At 43.7% G+C, this 24822-nt stretch overlaps 1 protein-coding gene across 4 annotated transcripts in view; it reads left to right on the forward strand.

Annotated features, from left to right (window-relative positions):
* Nucleotides 1-15142, forward strand: part of NFAT5 (nuclear factor of activated T cells 5) — a 146280-nt gene extending 131138 nt beyond the window's left edge. For all 4 annotated transcript variants that reach the window (XM_048870695.2, XM_048870698.2, XM_048870697.2 and 1 more), the window contains 2 exons: nt 2825-3071; nt 4845-15142. In XM_048870695.2, coding sequence (XP_048726652.1) covers nt 2825-3063 — 239 coding nt within the window. In that variant the 3' untranslated portion in view covers nt 3064-3071; nt 4845-15142. The remainder of the gene's footprint in view (nt 1-2824; nt 3072-4844) is intronic.
* Nucleotides 15143-24822: the final 9680 nt, after the last annotated feature.

Raw genomic sequence — 24822 nt, forward strand, 5'->3', positions numbered from 1 at the left:
TAGTCTGTATTAGCAAAAACAACAAGGAGTCCTTGTGGCACCTTAGAGACTAAAAAATTTATTTGGGCATAAGCTTTCGTGGGCTATAGTCCACTTCATCAGATGCATGGAGTGAAAAATACAGTAAGCAGGTATAAGTATACAGTACATGAAAAGATGGGCATTGCCTTACCAAGTGGGGGGGTCAGTGCTAACGAGGCCAATTCAATCGGGGTGGATGTGGCCCATTCCCAACCGTTGACAAGAAGGTGTGAGTATCAACAGAGGGGAAATTATTTTTTGTCGTGATCCAGCCACTCTGTCTTTATTCAGGCCTAATTTGATGGTGTCAAGTTCGCAAATTAATTCCAGTTCTGCAGTTTCTCGCTGAAGTCTGTTTTTGAAGGTTTTTTTTGTTGAAGAATGGCCACTTTTAAGTCTGTTGTTGAGTGTCCAGGGAGATTGAAGTGCTCTCCTACTGGTTTTTGAATGTTCCAATTCTTGATGTCTGATTTGTGTCCATTTATTCTTTTGCGTAGAGACTGTCCGGTTTGGCCAGTGTACATGGCAGAGGGGCATTGCTGGCACATATCACATTGGTAGATGTGCAGGTGAATGAGCCCCTGATGGTGTGGCTGATGTGGTTAGGTCCTAGGATGGTGTCCCTTGAATAGATATGCGGACAGAGTTGGCAATGGGGTTTGTAGCAGGGATTGGTTCCTGGGTTAGTGTTTCTGTAGTGTTCAGAAACAGTGGATAAATGGCACAACTGATCTATTTAAACAACACACATCTGGTTCTGCATGTAGCCTAGTCATAGTAAGTTATACTGGTGTTAGCTAGTATTTGCTAGCATAAATTTCCTACCATGCAGTCTTCAGTGTTTCTGCAGGCTTCCTCTCTGTTTTGTAGTGTTACCTTAAATCAATCTCTCTCTCTCGTGTGTGTGTATGTATGTATATATGTGTGTGTGTATATATAATCTCGCTAGCAAATACCAACTAACTAATATATATTAAGTATTTAATTGCTCTGCAGTATGCTTTTCTCTAAAGCAGTTTGTGAAATTAAAATGAATAGCTCTCAGGAAAAAGTACTGTGTTTTGCTGAGAACCTTGGTAGTGCTGATCCTGCTGTGAGTTTCCCCCACTGATTTCATTAGCAGGAACAAAAAAAAAAGGAGTACTTGTGGCACTAGACTAAAGACTAAACTAGACTAGGCATTAGACTAGAGACTAAACAAATTTATTTGAGCATAAGCTTTCGTGAGCTACAGCTCACTTCATTGGATGCATTCAGTGGAAAATACAGTCGGGAGATTTTATATACACAGAGAACATGAAACAATGAGTGTTTCATGTTCTCTGTGTACAATGGGTGTTTCATGTTCTCTGTGTATATAAAATCTCCCGACCGTATTTTCCACTGTATGCATCCGATGAAGTGAGCTTTCACTTTATTTGAAAGCTCAAATAAATTTGTTTCGTCTCTAAGGTGCCACAAGTCCTCCTTTTCTTTTTGCAGATACGGACTAACACAGCTGCTACTCTGAAACCTGTCATAAGCAGGAACAGGATTGGCCACTCTGCTATTTCTGTTATTTTTTCGATTCTATTCTCTTTTTCCATAATAAAATAACAAATTAAAATCCTTCAGCAATAGCTGATCGTCTTATCTAAACTGGGAAAATGAGTTACACTTGTCCATGATAGGAATTTTTTTCTAAACAAATGATAGCTAGCATTTTATAGTCGTAGTGTAAGCTGGGCAAGTTGTAGTTTTAACATGTTAGCTGGTCACAGTGAACAAAATTCTGCAGCCACTACTTCTCCCTGATGAGCTGCATGACTTGGGCCTGCAGTGCTTGATGCATCCAGTGACTCTGGTGGTGCTGCTGGGCCATACTTCTCCCACTGGGCTCAGTCCCGTAGCATTATTGTGCGCCAAATAAGCTGTCACGGCCGGGTTGTGGGTAGACAAACCTGGTGGTCAGAGCCGGAGTCCACACTCATGAGACGGGAATCAAGAGTCAGCTTAGTCAGGATACCGGGAAATCAGAAGCAGGAGACAAACTTGAGATCAGGACCCCAAGTTGGGAATCGGGGTCAGGCTGGGTCAGAATACCAGGAGTCACAGCCAGGAGACAAGCTGGAGATCAGAATCACATATCAGATGCCAGGAGTCATGCTGGGTCAGGATGCCAGAAAATCAGGTTGGGGGAGCAGGAAGCACAAGGCACACAGTCCAGAACAGGGAGGAGCCTCATTGTTCAGACCGCTTCCTGTTCCTGCTGTTGGCTTAAGTAGGGCCAGTGGGATAATCAGCTGCTCTGAATTTCCACTAATAGAGTAATTCAAGCAATACAGAACTGCATATGTCAGTAAAATCAAAGTTGTGTACATCTCCTCAATCAGGTTATTGACATGTTTTTGAATCTTTTGATCTTATGTGTAATTGATTTGTTCTTGTACACTGGCAAACTTGCATACCTAATTTATGCATGTGCAAAAGCATGTGTACTTTTGTGCATCCTCTTCTGCCGATTTGGACCTGAATAAAGATGTTTACACTAGTATGTTAACAAACTCCTTTTATGAGTGGATTTCCAAGTTTCAATATCCATGTGTGAAGACTTAGATTCTATTCCTTACTCTACTGCTAGCCTGATGGGTGACCTTGGGCAAGGCACTGCACTGTGTTGTGCCTCAGTTTCCCCACCCATCAAAGGGCATAACAATACTGACCTTTGTAAAGCACTTTGAGATCTACTAGTGAAAAGTGCTAGATAAGAGCTAAGGATTATCGTCATCATTTATTGTATTTATGTTCATTTCTTTCTTAACAGACTGTGGCCAGCTCTTAACCTCTGGACCATCTGCATTGCCAGATCAGCTGATGGCTATAAGTCAGCCAGGTCAGGCACAGAGTGAGGGGCAACCAGCAGTGACAACGCTTCTGTCTCAGCAGATATCTGAGAATTCTCCACTACCTTCGTCTATGACAACCAATCAGTGTATAGAGAAAATTGATGACTTGCTTGTGTCATTACAAAACCAGGGGAACAACATGACTGGCTCATTTTAATTGGCCAAGTAAGTAGTGACTTTGGGTCTGTGGGTGGTCTTGCAATGATATTTAGTAAGTTTTTATATATACCAAAGAACCTCTTGTTTTAACAGATGATGACTTCGCAATGCAGTCACAGTGCATGCAGAAATCAGTTAATATATCTCTATGCCCCTGAAGCAAGTATATAATTCAGGGGTGGGCAAACTTTTTGGGCAGAGGGCCACATCTGGGTGGGGAAATTGTATGTGGGGCCAGGGCAGGGGGTTGGGGTGCAGGAGGGAGTGCGGGGTGTGGGAGGGGTTGTGGTGTGCAGGAATGGGCTCAGGGCAAGGGATTGGGGCGGAGGAGGGGTGCGGACTGTGGGAAGGAGCTCAGGGCAGGGGGTTGGGGTGCAGGAAGGGTGCGGGGTGTGACGGGGCTCAGTGCAGGGTGTTGGGGTGCAGGATGGTTGTGTGGTGTGGCAGGGGGCTCAGGGCAGGGGGTTGGGGTGCAGGGTGTGACCAGGCTCAGGGCAGGGAGTTGGGAGCGGGGTGTAGGAGGAGTTCCGGCTCCAGCCCAGCGCCGCTTACCTAAAGTGGCTCCGGAGTGACAGCAGCATGCACTGGGGCCATGGCAAGCTCCCTGCCTGCCATGGCCCCATGCGGTGTCGCTCCTGGAAGCAGCCGGCACCACGTCCCTGCGTGGCCCCTGGGGGAGGGGGGACACAGGGCTCCATGCGCTGCCTTTGCCGCGCCTCCAGGTACCTCCCCTGAAGCTCCCATTGGCCGTGGTTCTCCATTCCCAGCCAATGGGAGCTGCGGGGGGCAGTGCCTGGAGGCAAGGGCAATGCATGGAGCCCTCTGCTGCCGCGTGTCGTTCCCCCCCCCCCGGGTTGCAGGGACTCGGTGCCGGCCGCTTCTGAGAGCAGTGTGGGGCCTGTGGCACCATGGGCGGCAATCCCGTGGGCCGGATCCAAAGTCCTGAGGGGCCAGAGGTGGCCCGCGGGCCCCAGTTTGCCAACCCCTGGTATAATTTTTAATAGTCCAGTGTAGTGAGTATTGCTGTTCATCAAGAGATCAGAAGCTGTAGAAAAAGTTGATCAAGTTTGGGTTTTGTACTTGAATGGTCATTCGTTGGTCTGTCACCTGGCATTGTAGTCTAATCATTGTAATGGCAAAGGTAAGGTGAATGGGTCACTTTCAGCCTGACCTGGCATCTCTGAGAACTGTCACCAAATCTGGCTTTAGGTAAAACTTTGGGTTTATTGTGGATGCATTAGACGCCACTTCAGTCCATAGTCTTCAAAGCCCTTCCCATCGTGCTGAAGTAGTTTGCATGAGGGCCAGGCATTGCAGGAAATGGTGTTTATTGAACAGGCACCACTTGCTGAAGCATTGTTAGAACTGAGCCAATACAACAGCACGGAGCTAGGAAGTGTCTATTGCTGGAAGGTGCCTTTTCCCCCCACATCAGAGGTAAAGCTCTGCTCATGCATGAGCATTAAATATATATGGGCTCTTCAATTCAGGTATAGCCACACCGTCTGACTATATCCACCTTTTGTAATGATGTTCTGCCTCCCAGAAAAACCTGAAGTTTCAATTGGGTGCTGTGCTCTTCACTTTCTGAGCTAAACTGTTTCGTAATGATGTTGTAAACTGCAAGATAGTTGTCATATTCTGTCCCAAAGATGGCTGCATTTTGGCACTGGGTGTAGACTTGTTTCTGTAATTTGTAAAGAGCTTTCAAATGAAGGAGCTACATGAAAGATGAGACTTCACTAGTTATGCCTAACTCTGTTTTGTTTTTAATTTCAGAAATTCTGTGAAGGAAAAGATTTCCAAGATCCTCTCAGACCTTGTGGCTCTGGATTAGGGTGTATGGAGCTGAACTGTTCTGTTAAAGAATGGCCTGTACCCAAGCAAATATGTAAACTTCACTCTCTTTTCTAAAGAGCACATTTGCTGCCTACTGCAGTGTCTAGCAATTGAGGCTATAATGATAGCATTTGAGACACCTGAAGCCAATAATGGCTGAAAAGCTGTGCTTTGTGTTACAGGGGGTGGAACTGGACTGTTAACCACCTTCCTAGGCCCCATTAGTTAATGGGCTGCTGTTTTAATTCAAAGCATGACTGCTCAGCTATTATTGTTAGAAAATAACACGTTATCATGTTTACTTTTTCTTTCTTCCCTTCCTCCTTCACAACACCTCTGTTGAGTAGGAAAGCTTGTGAAGCAGGAACATCATGTGCCCTAACTCGCATTGTGATTCATGGCATAGCTGTCAGTCAGTGAAGGAATTGCAGTTTTTCCAGTCGAGCTGAAGGACCATTGCAGGGGTGTGTTATTCGCAGCAGGTGGTGATATATATAATATACAATCAGAAAATCTGCTACAACTCTAGGAGCAGCCAGAGAGATGTGGGTGCTTCCCATCTGAGGGTGTGATTAACAGGTTTTTTTCTGTACTGATGATTTTAGATATAAACTGCATAGAGTAAGAATTAGGTGGCTCTATCAAAATGAAGGGGAAAGTCACAGTAAATTGTGTTCTAAAATCCCTTGAACTGAAGAGCGCAATCTGCCTAGCTGAGGAAACAACTGCTTCATGCCTCTCACTATTTTGGCATAGATTAGAACTTGAACATTATGCTTTCTCATGCCAGGCTGCCCTCTTTCATTCTTTCCATGCTCTTCATCCCTCCCCCTAATTTTATATTTGTTTCCTAAGCAAATACAAATATCCTGCTGGTTTTAGAAACTGAAGTAACTCTTAGGTGTCCAAGGCACCTCTCACTGTGGTAGCAAAGTGCCAAGCCAGTGGCTGCATCTTTATAGGTCACCAGGGTTTGAGGGCGTGAGAAAATGCTGGTTTTGTCTCCATCCCCCAAACTTCCTGAATCCTAGAGAAATCCTACTTTTCCCTGTTGTTGCTGATATAAAGTCTTAAACTTTATCCCATATGGGGGCAAACAGCATGATTTTTAATCATTCTTTAAAACATCACTTCAAGCTGAGCTGCTGCATCTTTGTAGCGTTCTTGGTTCATTGCAGGTTTGAAGCATCCATTTTACTAGCAGTCCCCATGAGTTGTAGCCTCTCTGGGGTCATACATTAATTAAAAACAATTTACTCATGTTTTACAGTATCTAAGAATAACCCACTCTAGGCCATGCAGTTGTAGTGTGAGGCATTTGGATTCTTTCAGATGATCCGACTAGCTCAAGAGAGATGTGGTGCCTCACAATAACCTCAGGCAGACGTTTTCTTCAGTCTTTTCCCTCTCCTTCCTGTAGAAAGATGTTAATGCAGGTTAGAGCCAAACAGCTGTCATGCGTGGCTACTATGCCTTGGTGTAGCATAATTGGTATCCTGTCACTTTTCATTTTGGTTATTTTAAGTAATGGAGAGTAGCCTGTAAATGGTTTTCAAGTTACCCTAGTCTGTTTACTGCGTGTTTTTTCTAACTTGTGCACCTAGTTGAGCCATGTAGAGATGTTATTTGGTTTTAACGGTTTTTCCCGTGTGTCAAAATCTGTCACAATGTTCATTTTCTCTTTTTGTGTGTGTGTGTCTGTCTGTCTGTCTGTCTGTCTCTCTCTCTCTCTCTCTCTCTCTCATTGAGAGGCATTGAATTACGTTTTCAGTAGTAAGGCTTCTTGCCGATATGAAGGGAACTTTTCAGAAAGAGACCTGCTCTGGGTCATTTAATTTTGAATACAGTTTTCAATCGTTCAAGTTTTGGATGGTTTATATCTAATGTGTGTTTCATTTTTTTGGAAAGCTATATTTTGTATTTAGGAAATGGTATACTATTTTGCTATTTGTACTGAGTGAGTACAATGGCATAAATATAAAAATTTATATATATACATATATATAAAATATTCTTTTTGCCACACATTTTTGTGGTAAATTTGTGAGTTTGTCTGATGTTCTACCACAACGTGGCGTCTGATAATGGTGGGGGTGAGGGTGGGGTTTGTTATGTCTTTACTCAGTATTTAAGTACTTTTTGCAACATAAATAGTTTGTTCATCTTGGGCCATTCCATCTGGCAATGTATTGTTCCCGTTGGCTCTGGACAACTTCAGTGTGTGTTTGTGTCTGTCACACAGCAGTGGGATGTAGTAAGGAAACCCATTTAGACAACTGTCTGATGGGCTTTCATTCAGAATGAGCCATTCAGCTTTTACTCTGTCACTGTCTATTTAATATTTTATTAGCTCCTTTGTGTTGGATCTTTTAATTTATAATTACACTAAAATGTTTGAAATTATAATCATGTTAAAGAAAATTTTCTCGACTTCATAATGTCCAGAGCTGCTTTTTAGCTCTGAACCATACGCTTTTCTTCCGGTAATTTTTCTCCTGCTATGGAAAAAAGTAAAATAAAATCCTTTGTTATGGTTCAGGACATGAAAGAGCAGCCTGTCAGCACTGAATGAGCGCTGTCTGAGGATGAATAGAAGGGTTCTGCACAGCATCGGATTGAATACACCATCCTTTTGTAATCCGTTTGTAAGAAACTGGTGGCTTCTGCAAGAGCAGCTTGTTCACACTAAGTCCCAGAACGAGGATTTTTGGTGATACCTTGACGGCTGCGTAGGCCAACAGTGGGCAGAATGAGGTGATGAGGATGATAAACTGACTTGTGTGCTGTTTGTTTTGGTTTTTGTTCTTTTGAAGGAGAGCATCCTCATGATGAAATGTTGTTGGTCGGTGCCAAGAAACCAGGGACCAGTTCTTCATTTAATAAAATTGGTGTCCAAAATAGAACCTTTTACCAGGGACTGCTACAATTCCCACTGTGGGGGGAATGTTTAAATGTGTGCATATTTTTAGATTGTTGATTACAAGGGCTGTGCTACCATATTCAAATAACGACATTATCTATATTTTCTTTTGTATCAAATTTACTGTCTGTTTTAGGTCAATGTTAAATGTATAACATTTTGAACATGTGATTTGGTTACAAAAAGTATTTGTCTTCTGAATGAAGGGTTTGCTCAGTGGTTGACAAGTGCTCTTGCTGCTGCTTTCAAACAGCTGTTACAGAGGATAAAGAGAGAGGTTCAATGAGCCAGCAAAGGCCTAGGAAACCGCTTACAGAAGTTGTTCCATGGCAGAAGGACCTAAAAATAATGTGAACCACATCTTTGTTCCTTCAGAGCCCTGCTCAGGCACTGTTTTGATTTCAATAGTTGACATTTACTTTTGGAGCTTATCCTTTGTTTTTTCTTTTACCCCCAACTTATTTATTCCATAATATGTCTGCATCAGTATGGGTATTAGAGGAAAAGCACACAAAGTGGATTGCCTGTAGAGTTATTGAGAGGCAGGGGAATCAAATCCAGTTTGGTTTGAAAAGTTAGATATTATTTAAGGTAAATGAAAATATGTGCATCTTGAGTAGTCAAAAAATGACATTAACTATTACCCCTTGCTTATGATGAACATTACTTAAGAAGCCAGACTGCCAAAGATCAAATGTTAGGAGCATTATTGCAAAAGGAAATTTGCTTTCATATCTGTCAGGCCAATGTTCACCAATGGAAGTAGATGGTTTTATAGCTATACGTGCTGGATGGAAGCTGGAAAGCTGTAGAACTATATTTGTAGGGTGGATTTTCTGTGTAGTGTTTCTTTTTCATAGAACCATATTGTTATATGGGACCTCAAAGGTCATGTTGTCTAACCCTCTGCCAAGATGCAGGATTTGTTGTGACTAAACCGTCCAAGACAGATGCTCTCCAGCCTCTTTTTGAAAACCTCCAGTGATGGAGATTCCATGCTTCCCTAGGCAGTTTGTTCCATTGTCCTACTGTCCTTACAGTTAAGAAGATTCTTGAGCTTTTCTCCTGCATGAACTCTCTATTAAACCACCTTTAATACAAAACACACACACACATTCTCTCCCTCAAACTAGGTTATATTCTCCAGGCTTAAGTCACTTCTCCATTAATTTCCCTGACTCTCCTAAACCCCATTTTTCTGATGTTGTCTCTACAGTATGTCTGATGTGTACTGCACACCTGTTTCCTAATAACTGACTAATATCCAGGGAGATGCTCCCTGCTAGCTACCACGTCAGTATGTCTTCTACCTGTGTCATGTTGTCTCCATGTAAACAACACCCTTGTATAAAAAGAAACTGTTAAACTATTATTCCTTTAGTGATGAATAAAGTAGGTGGATAACACTTAAGCTGTAGAAAAAGTTAAGACAAGCATTAGCCAAACATTTCCTATGGCAGGAGATGATCATCATCACTTTCCACTTCACAGGCCAGTCTACTTGTTGGCACTAATTGTCTTCTACTCTTTCAATGGTTATCCAAGCCAAATGCTCTACGATTATTTCCTTTGTCAACAAAATCAATTCAAGAAGTCATTTCAGCCTTGCTGGGCCAAAATAGACAGTTAACCACCAGGCCTTTTGTTTGGCTAATTTTTCATTATTGTCAGTGTGCTCAGAGCCTGTGAATGGACACCTTTTTTTATTTATACTCAATTTAAATAAAAAATAAACAGGTTAGTGTCTGTCAATCTTGACAGCATCCCTTCTCATACTTACACAGAACTGGCATGTCCAGTTGCACAGATGTACATTTTTCTAATCTACATAAGCCTTGAGTTTTCCAGTGCTCCTGCTATGACTTTGATTAGGGGACACTGTCCAAAAAGAAGTCTCATTCTGTTGCTCTGGTAAGATTTTTCATTCTCCAAGATTGTCCTTCCAAAGCCTTCAGAAAGGACAAACCACACAGGAGCTCAAATCCTTTCTCTGACGTAGCCGAAACAACCATATGAGCAGCAGGAAAGATGCTTCGTTATAAAATTTCTTCATTGGAATAAAGAAATTAAACACCCAAAAAGGTCAAACTTTTATAAATTATAGAAACAAGATGGGGGTGAGATCATCTTTTATTGGACCAATTTCTGTTGGTGAGAGAGACAAGCTTTTGAGCTACACAGAGCTGTTCTTCAGGTCTGGGAAAGGTACTTAGAGTGTCACTGCTAAAAACAGGACAAACAGATAGTTTAGCATAAGTAAGCTGACTTAGAACAAGGCTTCCTTAGCTCTTGTCCCCTAATACCCCTACCCTACCTGAGCTACATTGATGACATCTTCATCATCTGGACCCATGGAAAAGAAGCCCTTGAGGAATTCCACCATGATTTCAACAATTTCCATCCCACCATCAACCTCAGCCGAGACCAATCCACACAAGCGGTCCATTTCCTGGACACTACTGTGCTAATAAGCGATGGTCACATAAACACCACCCTATACTGGAAACCTACTGACCGCTATACTTACCTACATGCCTCCAGCTTCCATCCAGGACACACCACACGATCCATTGTCTACAGCCAAGCTCTAAGATACAACCGCATTTGCTCCAACCCCTCAGACAGAGACAAACACCTACAAGATCTCTATTGAGCATTCGTAAAACTACAATACGCATCTGCTGAAGTGAAAAAACATATTGACAGTGCCAGAAGAGTACCCAGAAGTCACCTACTACAGGACAGGCCCAACAAAGAATATAATAGAACGCCACTAGCTGTCACCTTCAGCCCCCAACTAAAACCTCTCCAACGCATCATCAAAGATTTACAACCTATCTTGAAAAATGATCCTTCACTCTCTCAGATATTGGGAGACAGACCAGTCCTTGCTTACAGACAGTCCCCCAACCTGAAGCAAATACTCTCCAGCAACCACACAACAAAAAAACTAACCCAGGAACCTATCCTTGCAACAAAGCCCGATGCCAACTCTGTCCACATATTTATTCAAGTGACTCCATCATAGGACCTAATCCCATTAGCCACGCCATCAGGGGCTCGTTCACCCACACATCTACCAATGTGATATATGCCATCATGTGCCAGCAATGCCCCTCTGCCATGCACATTGGCCAAACCGGACAGTCTCTAGGCAAAAGAATAAATGGACACAAATCTGACGTCAGGAATCATAACATTCAAAAACCGGTAGGAGAACACATCATCCTCTCTGGCCACTCAGTAAAAGATTTAAAGGTGGCAATTTTGCAACAGAAAAGCTTCAAAAACAGACTCCAACCAGAAACTGCAGAGCTTGAATTAATATGCAAACTAGGTACTATTAATTTGGGTTTGAATAGAGACTGGGAGTGGCTGGGTCATTACACATATTGAATCTATTTCCCCTTGTTAAGTATCCTCACACCTTCTTGTCAATTGTCTAAATGGGCCATCTTGATTATCACTACAAAAGTGTTTTTCTCCTGCTGATAATAGCTCATCTTAATTAGCCTCTTACAGTTTGTATGTCAACTTCCACCTTTTCTGTGTGTGTGTATAGCTTCTTACTATATAGAAGAAAAGGAGTACTTGTGGCACCTTAGAGACTAGTGCCACAAGTACTCCTTTTCTTTTTGCGGATACAGACTAACACGGCTGCTACTCTGAAACCTTCTTACTATATGTTCCATTCTGTGCATCCGATGAAGTGGGCTGTAGCCCACAAAAGCTTATGCTCTAATAAATTTGTTAGTCTCTAAGGTGCCACAAGTCCTCCTGTTCTTTTTAGTGTAAGTAGTTATATATTCTAACGGGCCATTCAAGGTGAAGGGGCCCGTTAACACCCCTTTAGTCATAGGACAAAAAGGGGAGTTAGTGGGTTACAGATCGTTGTAATAAGCCATAAATCCAGTGTCTCTGTTAAGACCATGATTTTTAGTGTCCAGCAAAGTTATGTATTTAAGCTCCCAGGCTCATCTGTTTACAATGTGCAGATTTCCTTTGATGAGGACTGGTAGGCCTGGGAACTTAAATTCATAATTTTGCTGAGTGTTAATGGGCCACTTCACCTTGAATGGTCCCTTACACTACTTATGCTAAACTAGCTACTCAACCTTCTATTTAGCTGTGAAACTCTGAGTTCTCTTCCCAGATCTGGGGAAGAGCTCTGTGTAGGTCAGAAGCTTGTCTCACCAACAGAAATTGGTCCAGTAAATATATTACCTCACCCACTTTGTCTCTCTCATATCCTGGGACTAATATGGCTACAATAACAATGCACAGAAGAAGAGAAATTTAATTACAGAATTTTATTTTCAATTGTATCTCACACATTGCTCTATTACTTAACAATTATCAGGCTGTCTATTCAAACTATGTACCCATTTGCAGAGCTCTGTCTATACAAGTATTTATCTGAACAGTGGAAGCATCAAGCATGGTGAGGAATTGCTTAGTGTTCTCTGAACTTGGAACTGTAGGTTGAAAGTGAGAAAAGGGAAATTTAATCTGACCACTGGGAGAAGAAAGAATTATCCCAGTGAGAGATCTGTTTCTGTGGAATAGTCTTGCAAAGAGAGTGGTGGAAGACCCATTATTTGAGATGTTTAAAAGCTAGCTGGATTGATAGTCAAGAGCATATTGTAAGGCTCTTGAGTGTAGAATTTTGATGAGTCTTTTGGGACAGATCTTGATAATTCTACATGCAAAAATATTCACCCTTGCAGTTCTGGTAATGGTGTGTGCAAACAGTCAGTTATGTGTGCAAATGTATACATTTGTGTACAAATAGTTGCCTACTAAGAGCCAGACTTCATGAACTCTTTACTTGATATGTGATATACACTACTTAGAGACAATAAAAGATACGGCACAGCAGAGAAAATCTGGGGAAAATGTACATATAAAATTCTCCAATTTAGTCTGTGCTTTTGAGAGAGAATGTAGAAAAGTCTTTTTTCCCTTATATAATTTCTTGTATATATGTAAATATATTGTGCATAAAAATCCTTGACTTGTACATATGTATATAGTTGGAATCAGATGATATGCCAAAGAGACAAGGTGGGTGAGGTCATATCTTTTATTGGACAAACTTCCGTTGTTGGACAATAAAAGAAGAAGCTGGTCCAATAAAAGAGATTACCTCATCACACCACCTTGTGTGTCTCATATCCTGGGACCAACATGCTGACAACAACACTACAAACCATCACTATACCATTGAGTTTATTATATAAATGCATAAAGACTGTTATAGTAACATTTTTATAACTTTCAAAGAACATAGTTGTCCTTAGTGTGCACTTGTTTCTCTAACTCTCTTCAATAGATCAGTAATAGCTATATAAATGTGTAAATACTGTATGAGTGGGGAGGGATTAGTAGTGTAATAATAAGTATTATCCCAGAAATATGTACTTTTCAGCAATTCACTAAAATCCATGGGATTAAGGTGAAATGACTGTTTGAAACATCCCTGCGCTTTTCTATTTTTCTAGAGAGTTTTATTAACCTTTAGTGAATTTGATGTTTTGTGAAATGTGCGAACTGGCAGGCCAGGAAATCGCAGTCCCCTGGATGGGTTCAGCAAGGGCAACAGCAGTACGTTTCCCACACACTTCTCTTTGCCAATTTGCCTCACTCCTTTTCAGGAGGGGCCACTTCTCAGGACTCAGTTTCCCAGGCTTCTCAGCAGAGGCTACCAGATAGTGCCAAGGACACCCTGGTGGGGTTTGTGGTAGGGACTAGCTAGGAGCTGGACTGATAAAAGTAATCCACTTTCAACAGGGGTCACCAAACGTCTGTCAAATGGCAAAGATTTTTACCCCATTACTGAGCTGGACTGGGCTTAAACCAAGGACCTAGACCTACCTGTGTAGCGCCTTCCGGTTCTACTTTTTCTGATTTTTTTTTGCACCTAAGGAAAGGTGATCAAAAACCAAGGGTTGCTGAATTTTGTTATAAGGTTTTAACCAATAAGGTTTATTTATTGAAGCAGTCTGACGAGTAAGTTCTCCCCAGTGGTATCTTGCTGTATGAGGAGCACTGGACTTGCCAGTACTTACTTGTTGAAGACTTAGGAAGAGATTAAACTCTTAACGGGAATGTCGGTTCTTGACAGAAATGAAGAGCAATGTATTTTGCTCCCACAGCTTTTCCTGGTGCATTCTAATTTGACAGTCAGTTAATCCCCAGACATTACGATTCTGGCATGTTTGATTCAAACCACCTCTGCTCGCTCCCTTGCAGTGTCCAAGACCGATGCCCTGACTTCCCTCTTTTCCCTTAATGCTGAGCACTTACCTGGTCCTGACCTTCCTCCTGCTGTACCTTAGAAACACTCCCTTCCACAGTTGTGCTCCTCCTGGCTGGGAAATTGTCCCACAAAATGCACATCTCATTCAAACCAGCATAAGCATATCAGTGCTCTTCCTTCCAGCTGCTGAATTCTCATTCATCCTCCCTTGACAAGTGCTTGGTTCAGATGCCTAACAGCTGTGAAACCCAGCCACCAGACTTGTTCTGGTCTCCAAGCCAGGAGAGGGACAGATCCTCAGCTGGTGCAAATTGGCATAGCATCATTGAAGTCCTTGGAGCCAGAGGAATTTACAGTAGCTTAGGGTCTGGTCCAGAGTGTCCACTTCCTGCGTGTGCTCCATCTAGGCAGGAGGTAGTATTCTGAGCAGGTTAGTCCCATGTGGTGTTAGTCCCATTTCAGGGAAAAAATGCAGCATTTCTGGATGTTATGGGATTGGGATCATGCCCCTGTGTCCTGTTAAAAGGACCATTACCAACCTGAAGCTTTTCTGTGCTGATTACTATTTGATATAAAGAGTTTTTGAGGTTTGTCCCCATACAGCTCACTGTTTTTAATGGGTAAGCTCCAAAAGCTTCAAACTAGAGCCTTCTACCTCTGTTGTTGTTCTCTGCATAAACTCAACATGCTTGTGTCCTTTCTTTCTGGAGTGGTTTATCTGCCTTTCTGCCATGTTTTTGTTGGAGTGCACAGATCACCACTGAGCTATCTTTTCTGTTGTCCTGCAATGTGAAAGTAGCACCGGATATTCCTTTGTGCATTTCTGTGTATATGGCTTTTGTAGTTGGGATCTTCAGAGCACTGATACCAGGTGTTTTCAGTTTATTCTATGAGGGGAGATTTCATTTGCATCTATGTTTTTAGCTATCCTGTGATAACTTGTTGAATATTAAAATAAAAATAAATATTTTGCTTCTATTGGGACATTTGTATACTCGCAACTATATTTCTGTAAACAGCTGCAGTCAAGAATAAAACATTGAAAGTTTTCATTTTGCAGCGTGAACTCCTGTCATGTTCTTTCAAAGGCAGCTTCTCTTGTGCCCCAGTGAAAAAAGCAGCTACTGTAAGTACTTAATAAATTTGGCTGGCTGGTGATGGTAGCCTTATGGCTTGGTGCTGACACAGGGGAGACTGAGTCCAGGCTGGTATCCTGCTCAGGCACCCTTGTAGGAATTGTTACACAAGCAAATACTCTTTGCAGCTTTCCCAGGGGTTTTAGTGATTCCTTTTGACCTCATAACTGGTTCTCCCAACTCCAGAGTGGTCTTACAGAGGCAGAAATCTCCTTGCTGCTCGGGCCATGGCATTTGCATTTATAGGGTCATGAAAATTGCTATATTAATCTGGTCCAGTATCCTCTTTGACAGTGTCCAATACCAGATGTTTAAGAGGAAGGTGCAAGAAACCTCCATAGTGGACAACTATGGTTAATCTGTCTATAGGGTAATTCTTAAGTAATTCTAAGATGGTTAGCTAGATGTCAATTCTGGACAAGGTGATACAGGATTCAACTGATTAGGAATTAAAGGCTAGGAGTATAATTTCTGACATCAACATGATTTTATTGGAAATAGGTCTCGTCAAACAAATCTGATCTAACTCTTTGAGGTAACCAGTTTGGTTGATAACGGCACCTGCACAGAGGTAAAGTGGTTATGCTTTTGTAAGGTGTTTGACTTAATACCACACAACAGTCTGATGAAAACATTAGCACGATGAACCGGATGAAGAGCTGGCTAGCGACAGGTATCAGCAAGCAGCTGTCCGCAGGGCATTGCCATTGAACCGGGGAGTTTCCAGTGGGGTCCAGGAGGGATCGGCTCTGGGATGAGGCTCTCCAACGTTTCCAACAATGACCCAGAAGAAACAGACGCTCACGGCTGATGATGTTTGCAGGTGACCCAGATTGTCAGAGTGGTAAATAGTGTTGAAGACAGGGCAGTCATACCTAGCTATCTGGATTATTTCGCAATCTGGGTCCATTCAAACTGTGTTTTTAATACAGCCACTTGCATATTTATAAATCTAGGACTGTGGTTTTTAACCTTTTTTCATTTGTGGACCCCTAAAAAATTTCAAACGGCAGTGCAGACCCCTTTGGGAATCTTAGACATCGTCTACAGACCCCCGGGGTCCACAGGCTATAGGTTGAAAACCACTCTTCTATGGTAAGTACAGCCTTTCACAGACTCCTTAGACATAGTCTGTGGACCCCCATGTGTCCACGGACCAAAGGTTGAAAACCACTGATCTAGGAACAAGGAATGCAGGACGTACCAACAGAATGGAGGCCTGTAGCCTAGAAAGCAGTGACTGAAAGGATTTAGGATTCACGAGGTATGTCTACACTACAGTTAGACACCCGCAGCTGACCTGCGCCAGCTGACTGGAGCTCATGGGGCTGTTTAATTGCAGTGTCAATGTCTGAGCTCAGGCTGGAGTCCAGGCTCTAAGTCCCAGCACTTGGGCTGCAGCCTGAGCCCAGAAGTCTACAGTACAGTTAAACAGCCCCACAGCCTGAGCCCTGTAAGCCTGAGACAGGTGTGCATATCTAATTCCAGTGTAGGCATACCCATAGTGGACAAGCAACTGACCAGGAAGCTCCCAGTCTGGTGCTGTGGCAAAAAGGGTTAATGTGATCCTTAGATGTATAAACAGGGAATAGTGATTAGGAAGGTGATTTAACCTGTGAAAATGGCATTAGTGAGACCAATATTCTAATGCTGTGTACAGTTCTGGCGTCCACATTTTAAAAAGGCTGTTGGAAAATTGGAGAGGGCGTAGAAAAGAGCCACACGAAAAATGACTGAAGGGCTGAAGAAAATGCCTTGCAGTGAGAGGCTTAGAGCTCGGTATGTTTAGCTTGTCAAAAAGAAGATTGAGAGGTGAATTGATTAGTGTCTAAGAACCTTATTAGAGAAAATACCAGGTACTTAAGGGCCGCTTAATATAATAGCGAGAAGCAGACCAAGAACCAATGTCTGGATGCTGAAGCCAGACAAATTCAAATTACAGATAAGGCACAATTTTTTAATGGTGAGGGTGATTAGCCACTGCAACAAACTCCCAAGAGAAATGGTGGATTCACCCTCTTGATGTCGTCCATTGAGACCAGACGCCTTTCTGGAGGTGAGGCTTTAGCCAAACACAAGTTACTGAGCTCAATATGGGGTAACTGGGTGAAAAGTAATGGCCTGTGTTATACAGGAGGGCACATGAAACAATCTGATGGTTCCTTCCGGCCTTCAACGTCGTGAGCTATGCTGCCTACTGCAGTGTTGCCACACCCTTCCAAAATGAGTCTGGACCCCCAGTATTATTTTGAAAAAGGGGAGGTTGCCTTTTGATTTCAGAGCCTTCAGGGTTCACTCAAGTCACATTTTCAAGTTTTCCTCTGCATCCATGAGGAACAGAAATTTACCTTTTTAAATAACAAAAACTGAGATTCTCAATTATAGGATTCTACAAGCTGGATTAAAAAGCACAAAATATTGCTAGATTCATGATAAAATTGCAGGAGTTGACAATCCTGCTAGTGATTGATTTAGCCTTCTACCCAGAAACATGAGGTTTAGAACTTCTATAAAATTGTCCTCCGTAATGTAATTGTATGTTTCCATGTTAGCCATAGAAACTTCTGATCTTTTGTAGAATCCTTTTAAGCCCTTGACGTCAATGATACATTACGGCAAGGAGTTCAACAGGTTGATTATTCATGGTAGGGTTGGGAGGGAAAGTGTTTCCTTTTATCAGTGGTATTAACTTGCTGCCTTTCACTTTGACTGAGTATCCCTTGTTCTTGTATTTTGAACGGGTGAACATGAGACCCTGACTGACTGTCTAACCATTCATGCTTTTGTTATGTAATCCTTCTGCCAGGGGTATTCCTTCCACAAGTGTCTGCATACATTTGTCAACACTGGGCAGAATGATAGCAGATGAAATTCAATCACCTCGTTTTGCTAGGTCTCTCCAGAGTTCCTCAGTCTCCTCTAGTCTTGATTAACCTAAATAACTGTATCATCTGTAAAGCATCTGGCTAGGGGGTACACAAGTTCTTCACCAAGCCCAAGAACTGTCTTCACAGCACCAGCTTGGAGAGGGGAGCCTACAACTCAAGATGTCTACATTGGTCAGCAGCTGTCAGCTTGGCCCCATGTGGATTTGAATTGTCTTTACTTTGCAATCTCAAAGGATGTATTTAATCCATAGTGCACACAATAAGATTTCAATTGCTACCTTGAAATACCATGAGACAGGAAGCTCTCGTGTTGACAAGCTGGAATGTTGGACTAAAAGAACTGGGTTTTCTTTTAAAATCATTGGAAATCTGAGATTTTCCAGTGTCTTGTAAGATGGGTTGTGGTTTTGATTTGGGGTATTTCAAACCATTTAGTGATTAGATTAACCAAACTAGAAGCACTTTCCCTTCGATAAGGTTGAAGCTCTGAGACTGAGTGTTTTTCAAAAGGTGAAGTCTGTTGATGCAGAATAAGGAACTGTCCCCTTCCCCTGGTGGGAGGAACACACAACACTATTAAAGGGAGATGCTGAAACGTTAAAAAATGCTTTGTAGATCCTTCTTCCTATATATAATTCATAGTTAAAATGTTCTCACTAATCACGTCATCATCATTAAAGCAGTTCAAGAAAAGTACTTCTGAAGTTAGGGCTGCTGGCCAGTGGCATAACACAGCCCCAGAGGGTCCTCATGCAAGAACATGTTAGGGGCCCCCTTCCCAATTCTGAAATCTGCCCACCTCCAATTCCCACACTGCCCCAATCTAGCCCGCGTCCTCTAGTGGCTGCCTAGGTCCTCCCAGCCCTGCCACCAAGCCCCTTACTCCCACATATTCAATATTTTGCATAGTGTGACTGATGTCTGTAACTCCCCCCAACCCTCCCCAAAAAAACCCAAACTCCAGATTCATGAGACGACTTTGGAAGAAACTGGCATGGCCTTAACTGGGTGAAAGGGCTTAAAATAATGTTACCGAACATTCAATATGAAAGAAATCCTATAAAAACAGATTATTTAAAAAAACCAATCACAACATCCATCCAGCAGCGACATTAAAAATAAACTTAATTATCAGCTTTATCACCTCTGTCATAAATGTAAAGGGAAGGGTAAACACGTTTAAATCCCTCCTGGCCAGAGGAAAAATCGTTTCATCTGTAAAGGGTTAAGAAGCTAAGATAACCTCGCTGGCACCTGACCAAAATGACCAATGAGGAGACAAGATACTTTCAAAGCTGGGGGCAGGGCGGGGGGAGGAGAAACAAAGGTTCTCTCTGTCTGTGTGTTGCTTTTGCCGGGACCAGAGCAGGAATGCAGGTCAGAACTGTAAAGAGTCAGTAAGCAATCTAGTTAGATATGCGTTAGATTCTGTTTTGTTTAAATGGCTGATAAAATAAGTTGTGCTGAATGGAATGTATATTCCGGTTTTTGTGTCTTTTTGTAACTTAAGGTTTTGCCGAGAGGGATTCTCTGTTTTGAATCTGATTACCCTGGAAGGTATTTACCATCCTGATTTTACAGAGGTGATTCTTTTTCTTTAATTAAAATTCTTCTTTTAAGAACCTGATTGCTTTTTCATTGTTCTTAAGATCCAGGGGTTTGGATCTGTGTTCAGCTTTGCAAATTGGTGAGGATTTTAATCAAGCCAGGAGAGGGGGTGTAGGGCTTGGGGGGATTTTGGGGAGAAAGACGTTTCCAAGCGGGCTCTTTCCCTGTTATTTTTGTTAGACACTTGGTGGTGGCAGCAATAAGGTCCAGGGACAAAAGGTAAAATAGTTTGTACCTTGGGGAAGTTTTAACCTAAGGTGGTAAAAATAAGCTTAGGGGGGTTTTCATGCAGGTCCCCACATCTGTACCCCAGAGTTCAGAGTGGGGAAGGAACCTTGACAACCTCCAATTTCTTCTCCAAACAAGGCATTTACAGTCATCTTTCCCTTTTGGAATCGGGCTGTAAATCAAACAACTTATCTCTAGAATCTTTATCTTGATAAAGAAGTTCCTATCGAGGTGAAACACGCTTGAAACATAACATTTTAAATTGTATGCAAGGTCTGTATTCCCACTTACACTGTTTGTCTCAGAGGTTATGAGTCAAAGTTAAACTCGTTAAAATATGTATATACATTTATTTTTCAGTTCATCCCATTTTGACCCAGCTTTTCTCAAAGAGCTCGATTGTTTTTCTAATATAAATGGTAAATCGTTCAATTTCTCAATTCTTGATTCTGACCCGCCACAGTTCTGTAGCTGACATTTGTTTCACAACCCTAGTGATGAAGTAGATTTATTAGCTGTAGCCACAAGAATTCTAAACTAGTATGTCAGTTTCATTTCAGTAAATCAGGTCGCTTTCCTAACCCCACAGTAATAGGAATTTGGGGGATATACCCTGGAAATGACTCTGGTATCAATTCTCTATCTGACTAGGTGCTTTTCATTGTGGAATAATCCCAGATGGTAGGAAAATGATGCCCTAAACGATGGGATCCTCTCCAGCATTCTGCTGCAAATTTCTTTCATTCTGCAGGGACTGGTGGCTGAAAATAGCTACTAATCCTTTTGCACTGGCACTGTCCCCATAAAGGGGAACTTGCAAAGCTCCCAGTGACTCATACCATGGCCTTCCAGTGCCACTTTAAAAACACATCTAGCCGCACTGATCTCAGAACCCATCACTATCTAGCCCTTCTCCTCCTGTCCCTTCCCTTTCTTGAGTGCCTTGCCGCTTCCAGGACTTGACACACAAAGTGCTTGCCCTCTCAGCTGAATATGTAAATATTGTAGGGGGAAGAATAATGTTATGGGGCTTCTTTTCTCCTCTTTTACATTGCCAGGTAGCTCTAGAGAACAGAGTCCCTGTGTTTGGCCTTCAGCCGTGATCTCCAGGTGAGACTTATGAGAAGTGTTGGGCGCTCTGTAGCTTATTCCTTGGTTTTCAGGCCCTGCAAGGGCTGCTGCTGAGCACGTTGGAAACTGACAATCCACAGTCTCTGTGTTCTCTCTCTCTCTCTCTCTGTCTCTCTCTCTCTTATACCACCATGGGTTCTTGTATGGGCACCAACAAGCCCTATGCTTGGCTCGTTCCTGTCCTCACAGGAGAGGCTCAGGTCATTTGTCAGTTTTGGAGCTGTTGACTTCTTTCACTGGACACTTCCCATCGCTACAGAGTCATCCCAGTACTTCAAGCTCTTGTTCCTCCATGAAAGTCCCTGGTGTTGCTTTCAGGCAGGCTCCTCCTGGCGCTGGAGTGGCACTGAGGAGCTCTGGCAACGAGTCTACGCTGCAAGGCTGCCTGTAGCAGGGCCTTTGAGCGGAGTGTCAAGTGATCCAAATGGAACTCTCAAAAGCTGCGCTGTGCTCACTGCTTGGTACTTGGTCTGTGACTTGCTGTGACTCTGAGTACCTGTGAAATGGGCTGTGACTTACCTGTGTCCTGAGGGTCCTGCGACCTGCCATTTTGTAATATTTGTAAAGTGCTGCAGAAGGACACAATCATTCAACTCTCCTGCTGCAGTCATGGAGCAAGGGAGCAGTGGGAAGTTTGCATTAACCCCCTGGGGCCACTGCAGCGTCTGAATAAGTGCTCATGCAGGGAGGCAGACTAGCGGCCCTGGGTGCTGTGGCCCCTCCTTTCTCTGCTGTAAGTCTCAGTACTGCAGCAGCAGCCACAACTTAGGATCTGGAAGAAGCTGTGCAGGGGGAAAGGATTCGATTCTCCTTTCTCCAGAGAAAAGTCAGACCTTTGTTCTTGTTGCATTATCGCCCCCAGAAGCATGTGGCATCTCAGGTCTCTATTCCCTTGGGGTCTGGTGCTTGGGTTTATTTTGGACGAGCCTGGTGATTTACCACATCTGCAGTCCAGTTTCATGGGCCTTTTGATTTGTTAAAGAAAAATGCCCCCCTGGCCTTCAATGATTTGGAAACTAAGGAAAATCCCTGAGCAAGCTGTGGCATCTGTCACCTTGGAAAGAGCCAAATGCCTCAAGTGTCCTGCATTTCCTGCTTTTCCACGGCTGTGTCCACCAGCCACCCCCACGCTGCCAGCCATTGTGCATGGGTGGCAAGACAGCCTCATTCCACGAGTGGGTTCCACATTTAATAAAACCTGTCCTTCGTGGGATAAATAGCAGCAGGTGGCACTGTCAGAGGCACAGGACTAACTCAGGAGCCAGAGTGCTGCACCTCTGGGTGCTTTTGTTTATGCTGGGTAAAATTTTCAAACAAACTAAGACCAGAGAAAATAGAGCAGTGGAGTGAGTCTGCCCCCCTGCAGGCACATTGCAGCGGGGATTGCTCAGACATTAAACTAACACCATATTTGATTTTGTCCCAGGAAACAGCAAGAGTGAGAGTCAGAGGATGCATCTGCAGTACGTCATGTGCAATTCACAACTAAGTTGGGGTTTAACCGATTGTTCTGAGTGCCCTGTGGGGGGAGACCAAGGGACACAGCCCTTTTCCTGTTGGCTGGGCAGGACTGTCTTCCCCACGCATGTGCTGAGTGCTCAGGATACTGTCTGGAGCAGGCAGGGAGTTAGTCAGAAGCTTTAGCCCTCTACAGTGAAGAGGGCCGGGAGGGTTTTGTACTAACAAAACCTTGAAACAACCAACCCCTGTATCATAAGTGCTCCAGCCTGCAACCCTCTGACTGTTCATTCCTCACTGGGACCAGTTAGTGCTGAATCAAATGTTTGCAGTTCACCACAATTAAGCAGATTTATACAGAATTTATATGAACGTAGTGAGGACTCAGGCAGAGCCCTGAAGGGGGCAGTGCTAGGTTCAGATCATCTTTGCAGTCAGGTGCCTCTCCCCTCCCCCCCTTTTTGATCAAAGGCTGGGTATTCCCTGAGATGTGCCTCTCCTCCCGTCGTGTACAGTTGCAGGTTGGGTGGGGTAAAGGGGCCCTCTTTCAAGTTCAGTCAACTGCCATCTCTTAACTCTATCAAACTCGGTCTCTGAGTGGGGAAGAAAAGGTTCCTTTGGGTCCACTGGGATTAGAATATTGAATGCAAAAGAAAATATCCCACCAAGGCTACATGTGGCTACTGGGGCTGGGAAAAGCCAGCCAGGCCCCGCTCTGAGCTGACATGCAGAAAGAGAGAACTTGCTTTGTGCCAGCCGCACTGCGAGTTTGGTCAGACTTTTTCCTCTAGCTGGTCGGCTGAGCCCTGGGGTCTGTTCTCCCTCACTGCCCTCCTAGCTACTCCACACACACACACCAGCCACTTGTCTCCTATTGCTCATTTGCAGAGTGAACTGATTCTCGGGTGCAGAGTCAAAGCTCTGCCAATGCAGGGGGAGGAGCATTTCACGCAGCTACTCCTGTTAGAGCCTAAAAACCCACCAGCGGTTTCCTGGGACGTTACTCTGAGGACCCCAAGAGCCCTCACCTGTAGGTTTCTCCCAAGTTGAATGGCTGCCACCAGTGAATCACTATAGCGATGGCTGCGTTACTGCTCCCTTCTCTTCTATCCATGCTGCAGCTCCAACCAACCAACAGCTGGCATGTGCCATCTAGTGGCTCAACCCTAAACCTCTCCTAGCTGCCCAGCTGTGCTGGGCTCCTTCAGAGCCAGAGGTGGCAGCAGCAGTGGCTGCTCCCTTCTTTCAACAGTTCCCAAAAGGAAGGGCCCAGCACATAGGTGCCTGTTGGAATGCAGCCCAGGCCATTCTGCCTGTTGTTCTGCACATGGAGAGCGCCTTGCTGACAGCACACCCACCTAGCTGCAGGACCTGCACACCTTGTGTGTCATCTCCCTGGGCCTCACTTCCAAATCCAGTGAGGGAAGCCTCCGGGGATAGGGCAAATAGACCCTCATGTATTTTAGAAGTGAAGGAAAATCTGGATTGCAGTTGAGGACCTTAGGACTACCTGCCAAGTGATTGCAGGCTAGTCTCTTAGAAGCCAGGCTCTCGGGGTGTGGCTATGGCACGCTAGCTCCTGGATGGGAGAGTCTGAGGGTCCAGTAGTCAGGGCGGCCTGTCCTTGTAGAGCAGAGCTGCACAGTGTGCTCCCTAAGGCACATCAGAACATTCCAGTCTGTGTAGGAGTGATGTGAGGATAATTTCAAACCTTGCGCTGGCCCCGAGGGAAGCTGTGTCCCTTTGGCTAAGAATCAGACCACCAAGGCCACGGAAGTATGCTCCTCTAATGTAAAAGGAGTGACCCTTCTCCCACTAGCAAATTCTAAATGTGGGCAAGGGATACACTCCACTTCTTTTACCAGTCCAAAGAGCAGGCTTGAAGTGGCTCAATGGCTTCTTCAACATATCATGATTAAAGGGGGAATCTCCTCATCACTCATCCATGAAACTTAATTGTGCCAAGAGATTTGCAAGCATAATACCTGCATATTACCATAGCCCAGGGCTACTGATGATCAGGTTTGCACTGATACATATGCACTTACAGGACTGCACCCTCCTCCTGGCCTGGCCACTGCCCAAAGGGGTCTGCGAAATAGCTTTTGGCACTGACCTCAGACCCTACCAAATGTGAGGCCTTACCCAGGAAGAGACAGGGCCAGCAGTGCCAGTCCTCTTCCTGAGGTTCAGCCTAGTGGTTAAACAAAGATCAAACGTTTTCCTCCCAGCAGCCAGATCACCTTCCAAGCTGTGTGACAACTTGAAAACGTAATGAAAACGAGGTGAG

This window comes from Caretta caretta, chromosome 12 (assembly GCF_965140235.1).
Source record: "Caretta caretta isolate rCarCar2 chromosome 12, rCarCar1.hap1, whole genome shotgun sequence".
Classification (NCBI taxonomy): domain Eukaryota; kingdom Metazoa; phylum Chordata; order Testudines; family Cheloniidae; genus Caretta; species Caretta caretta.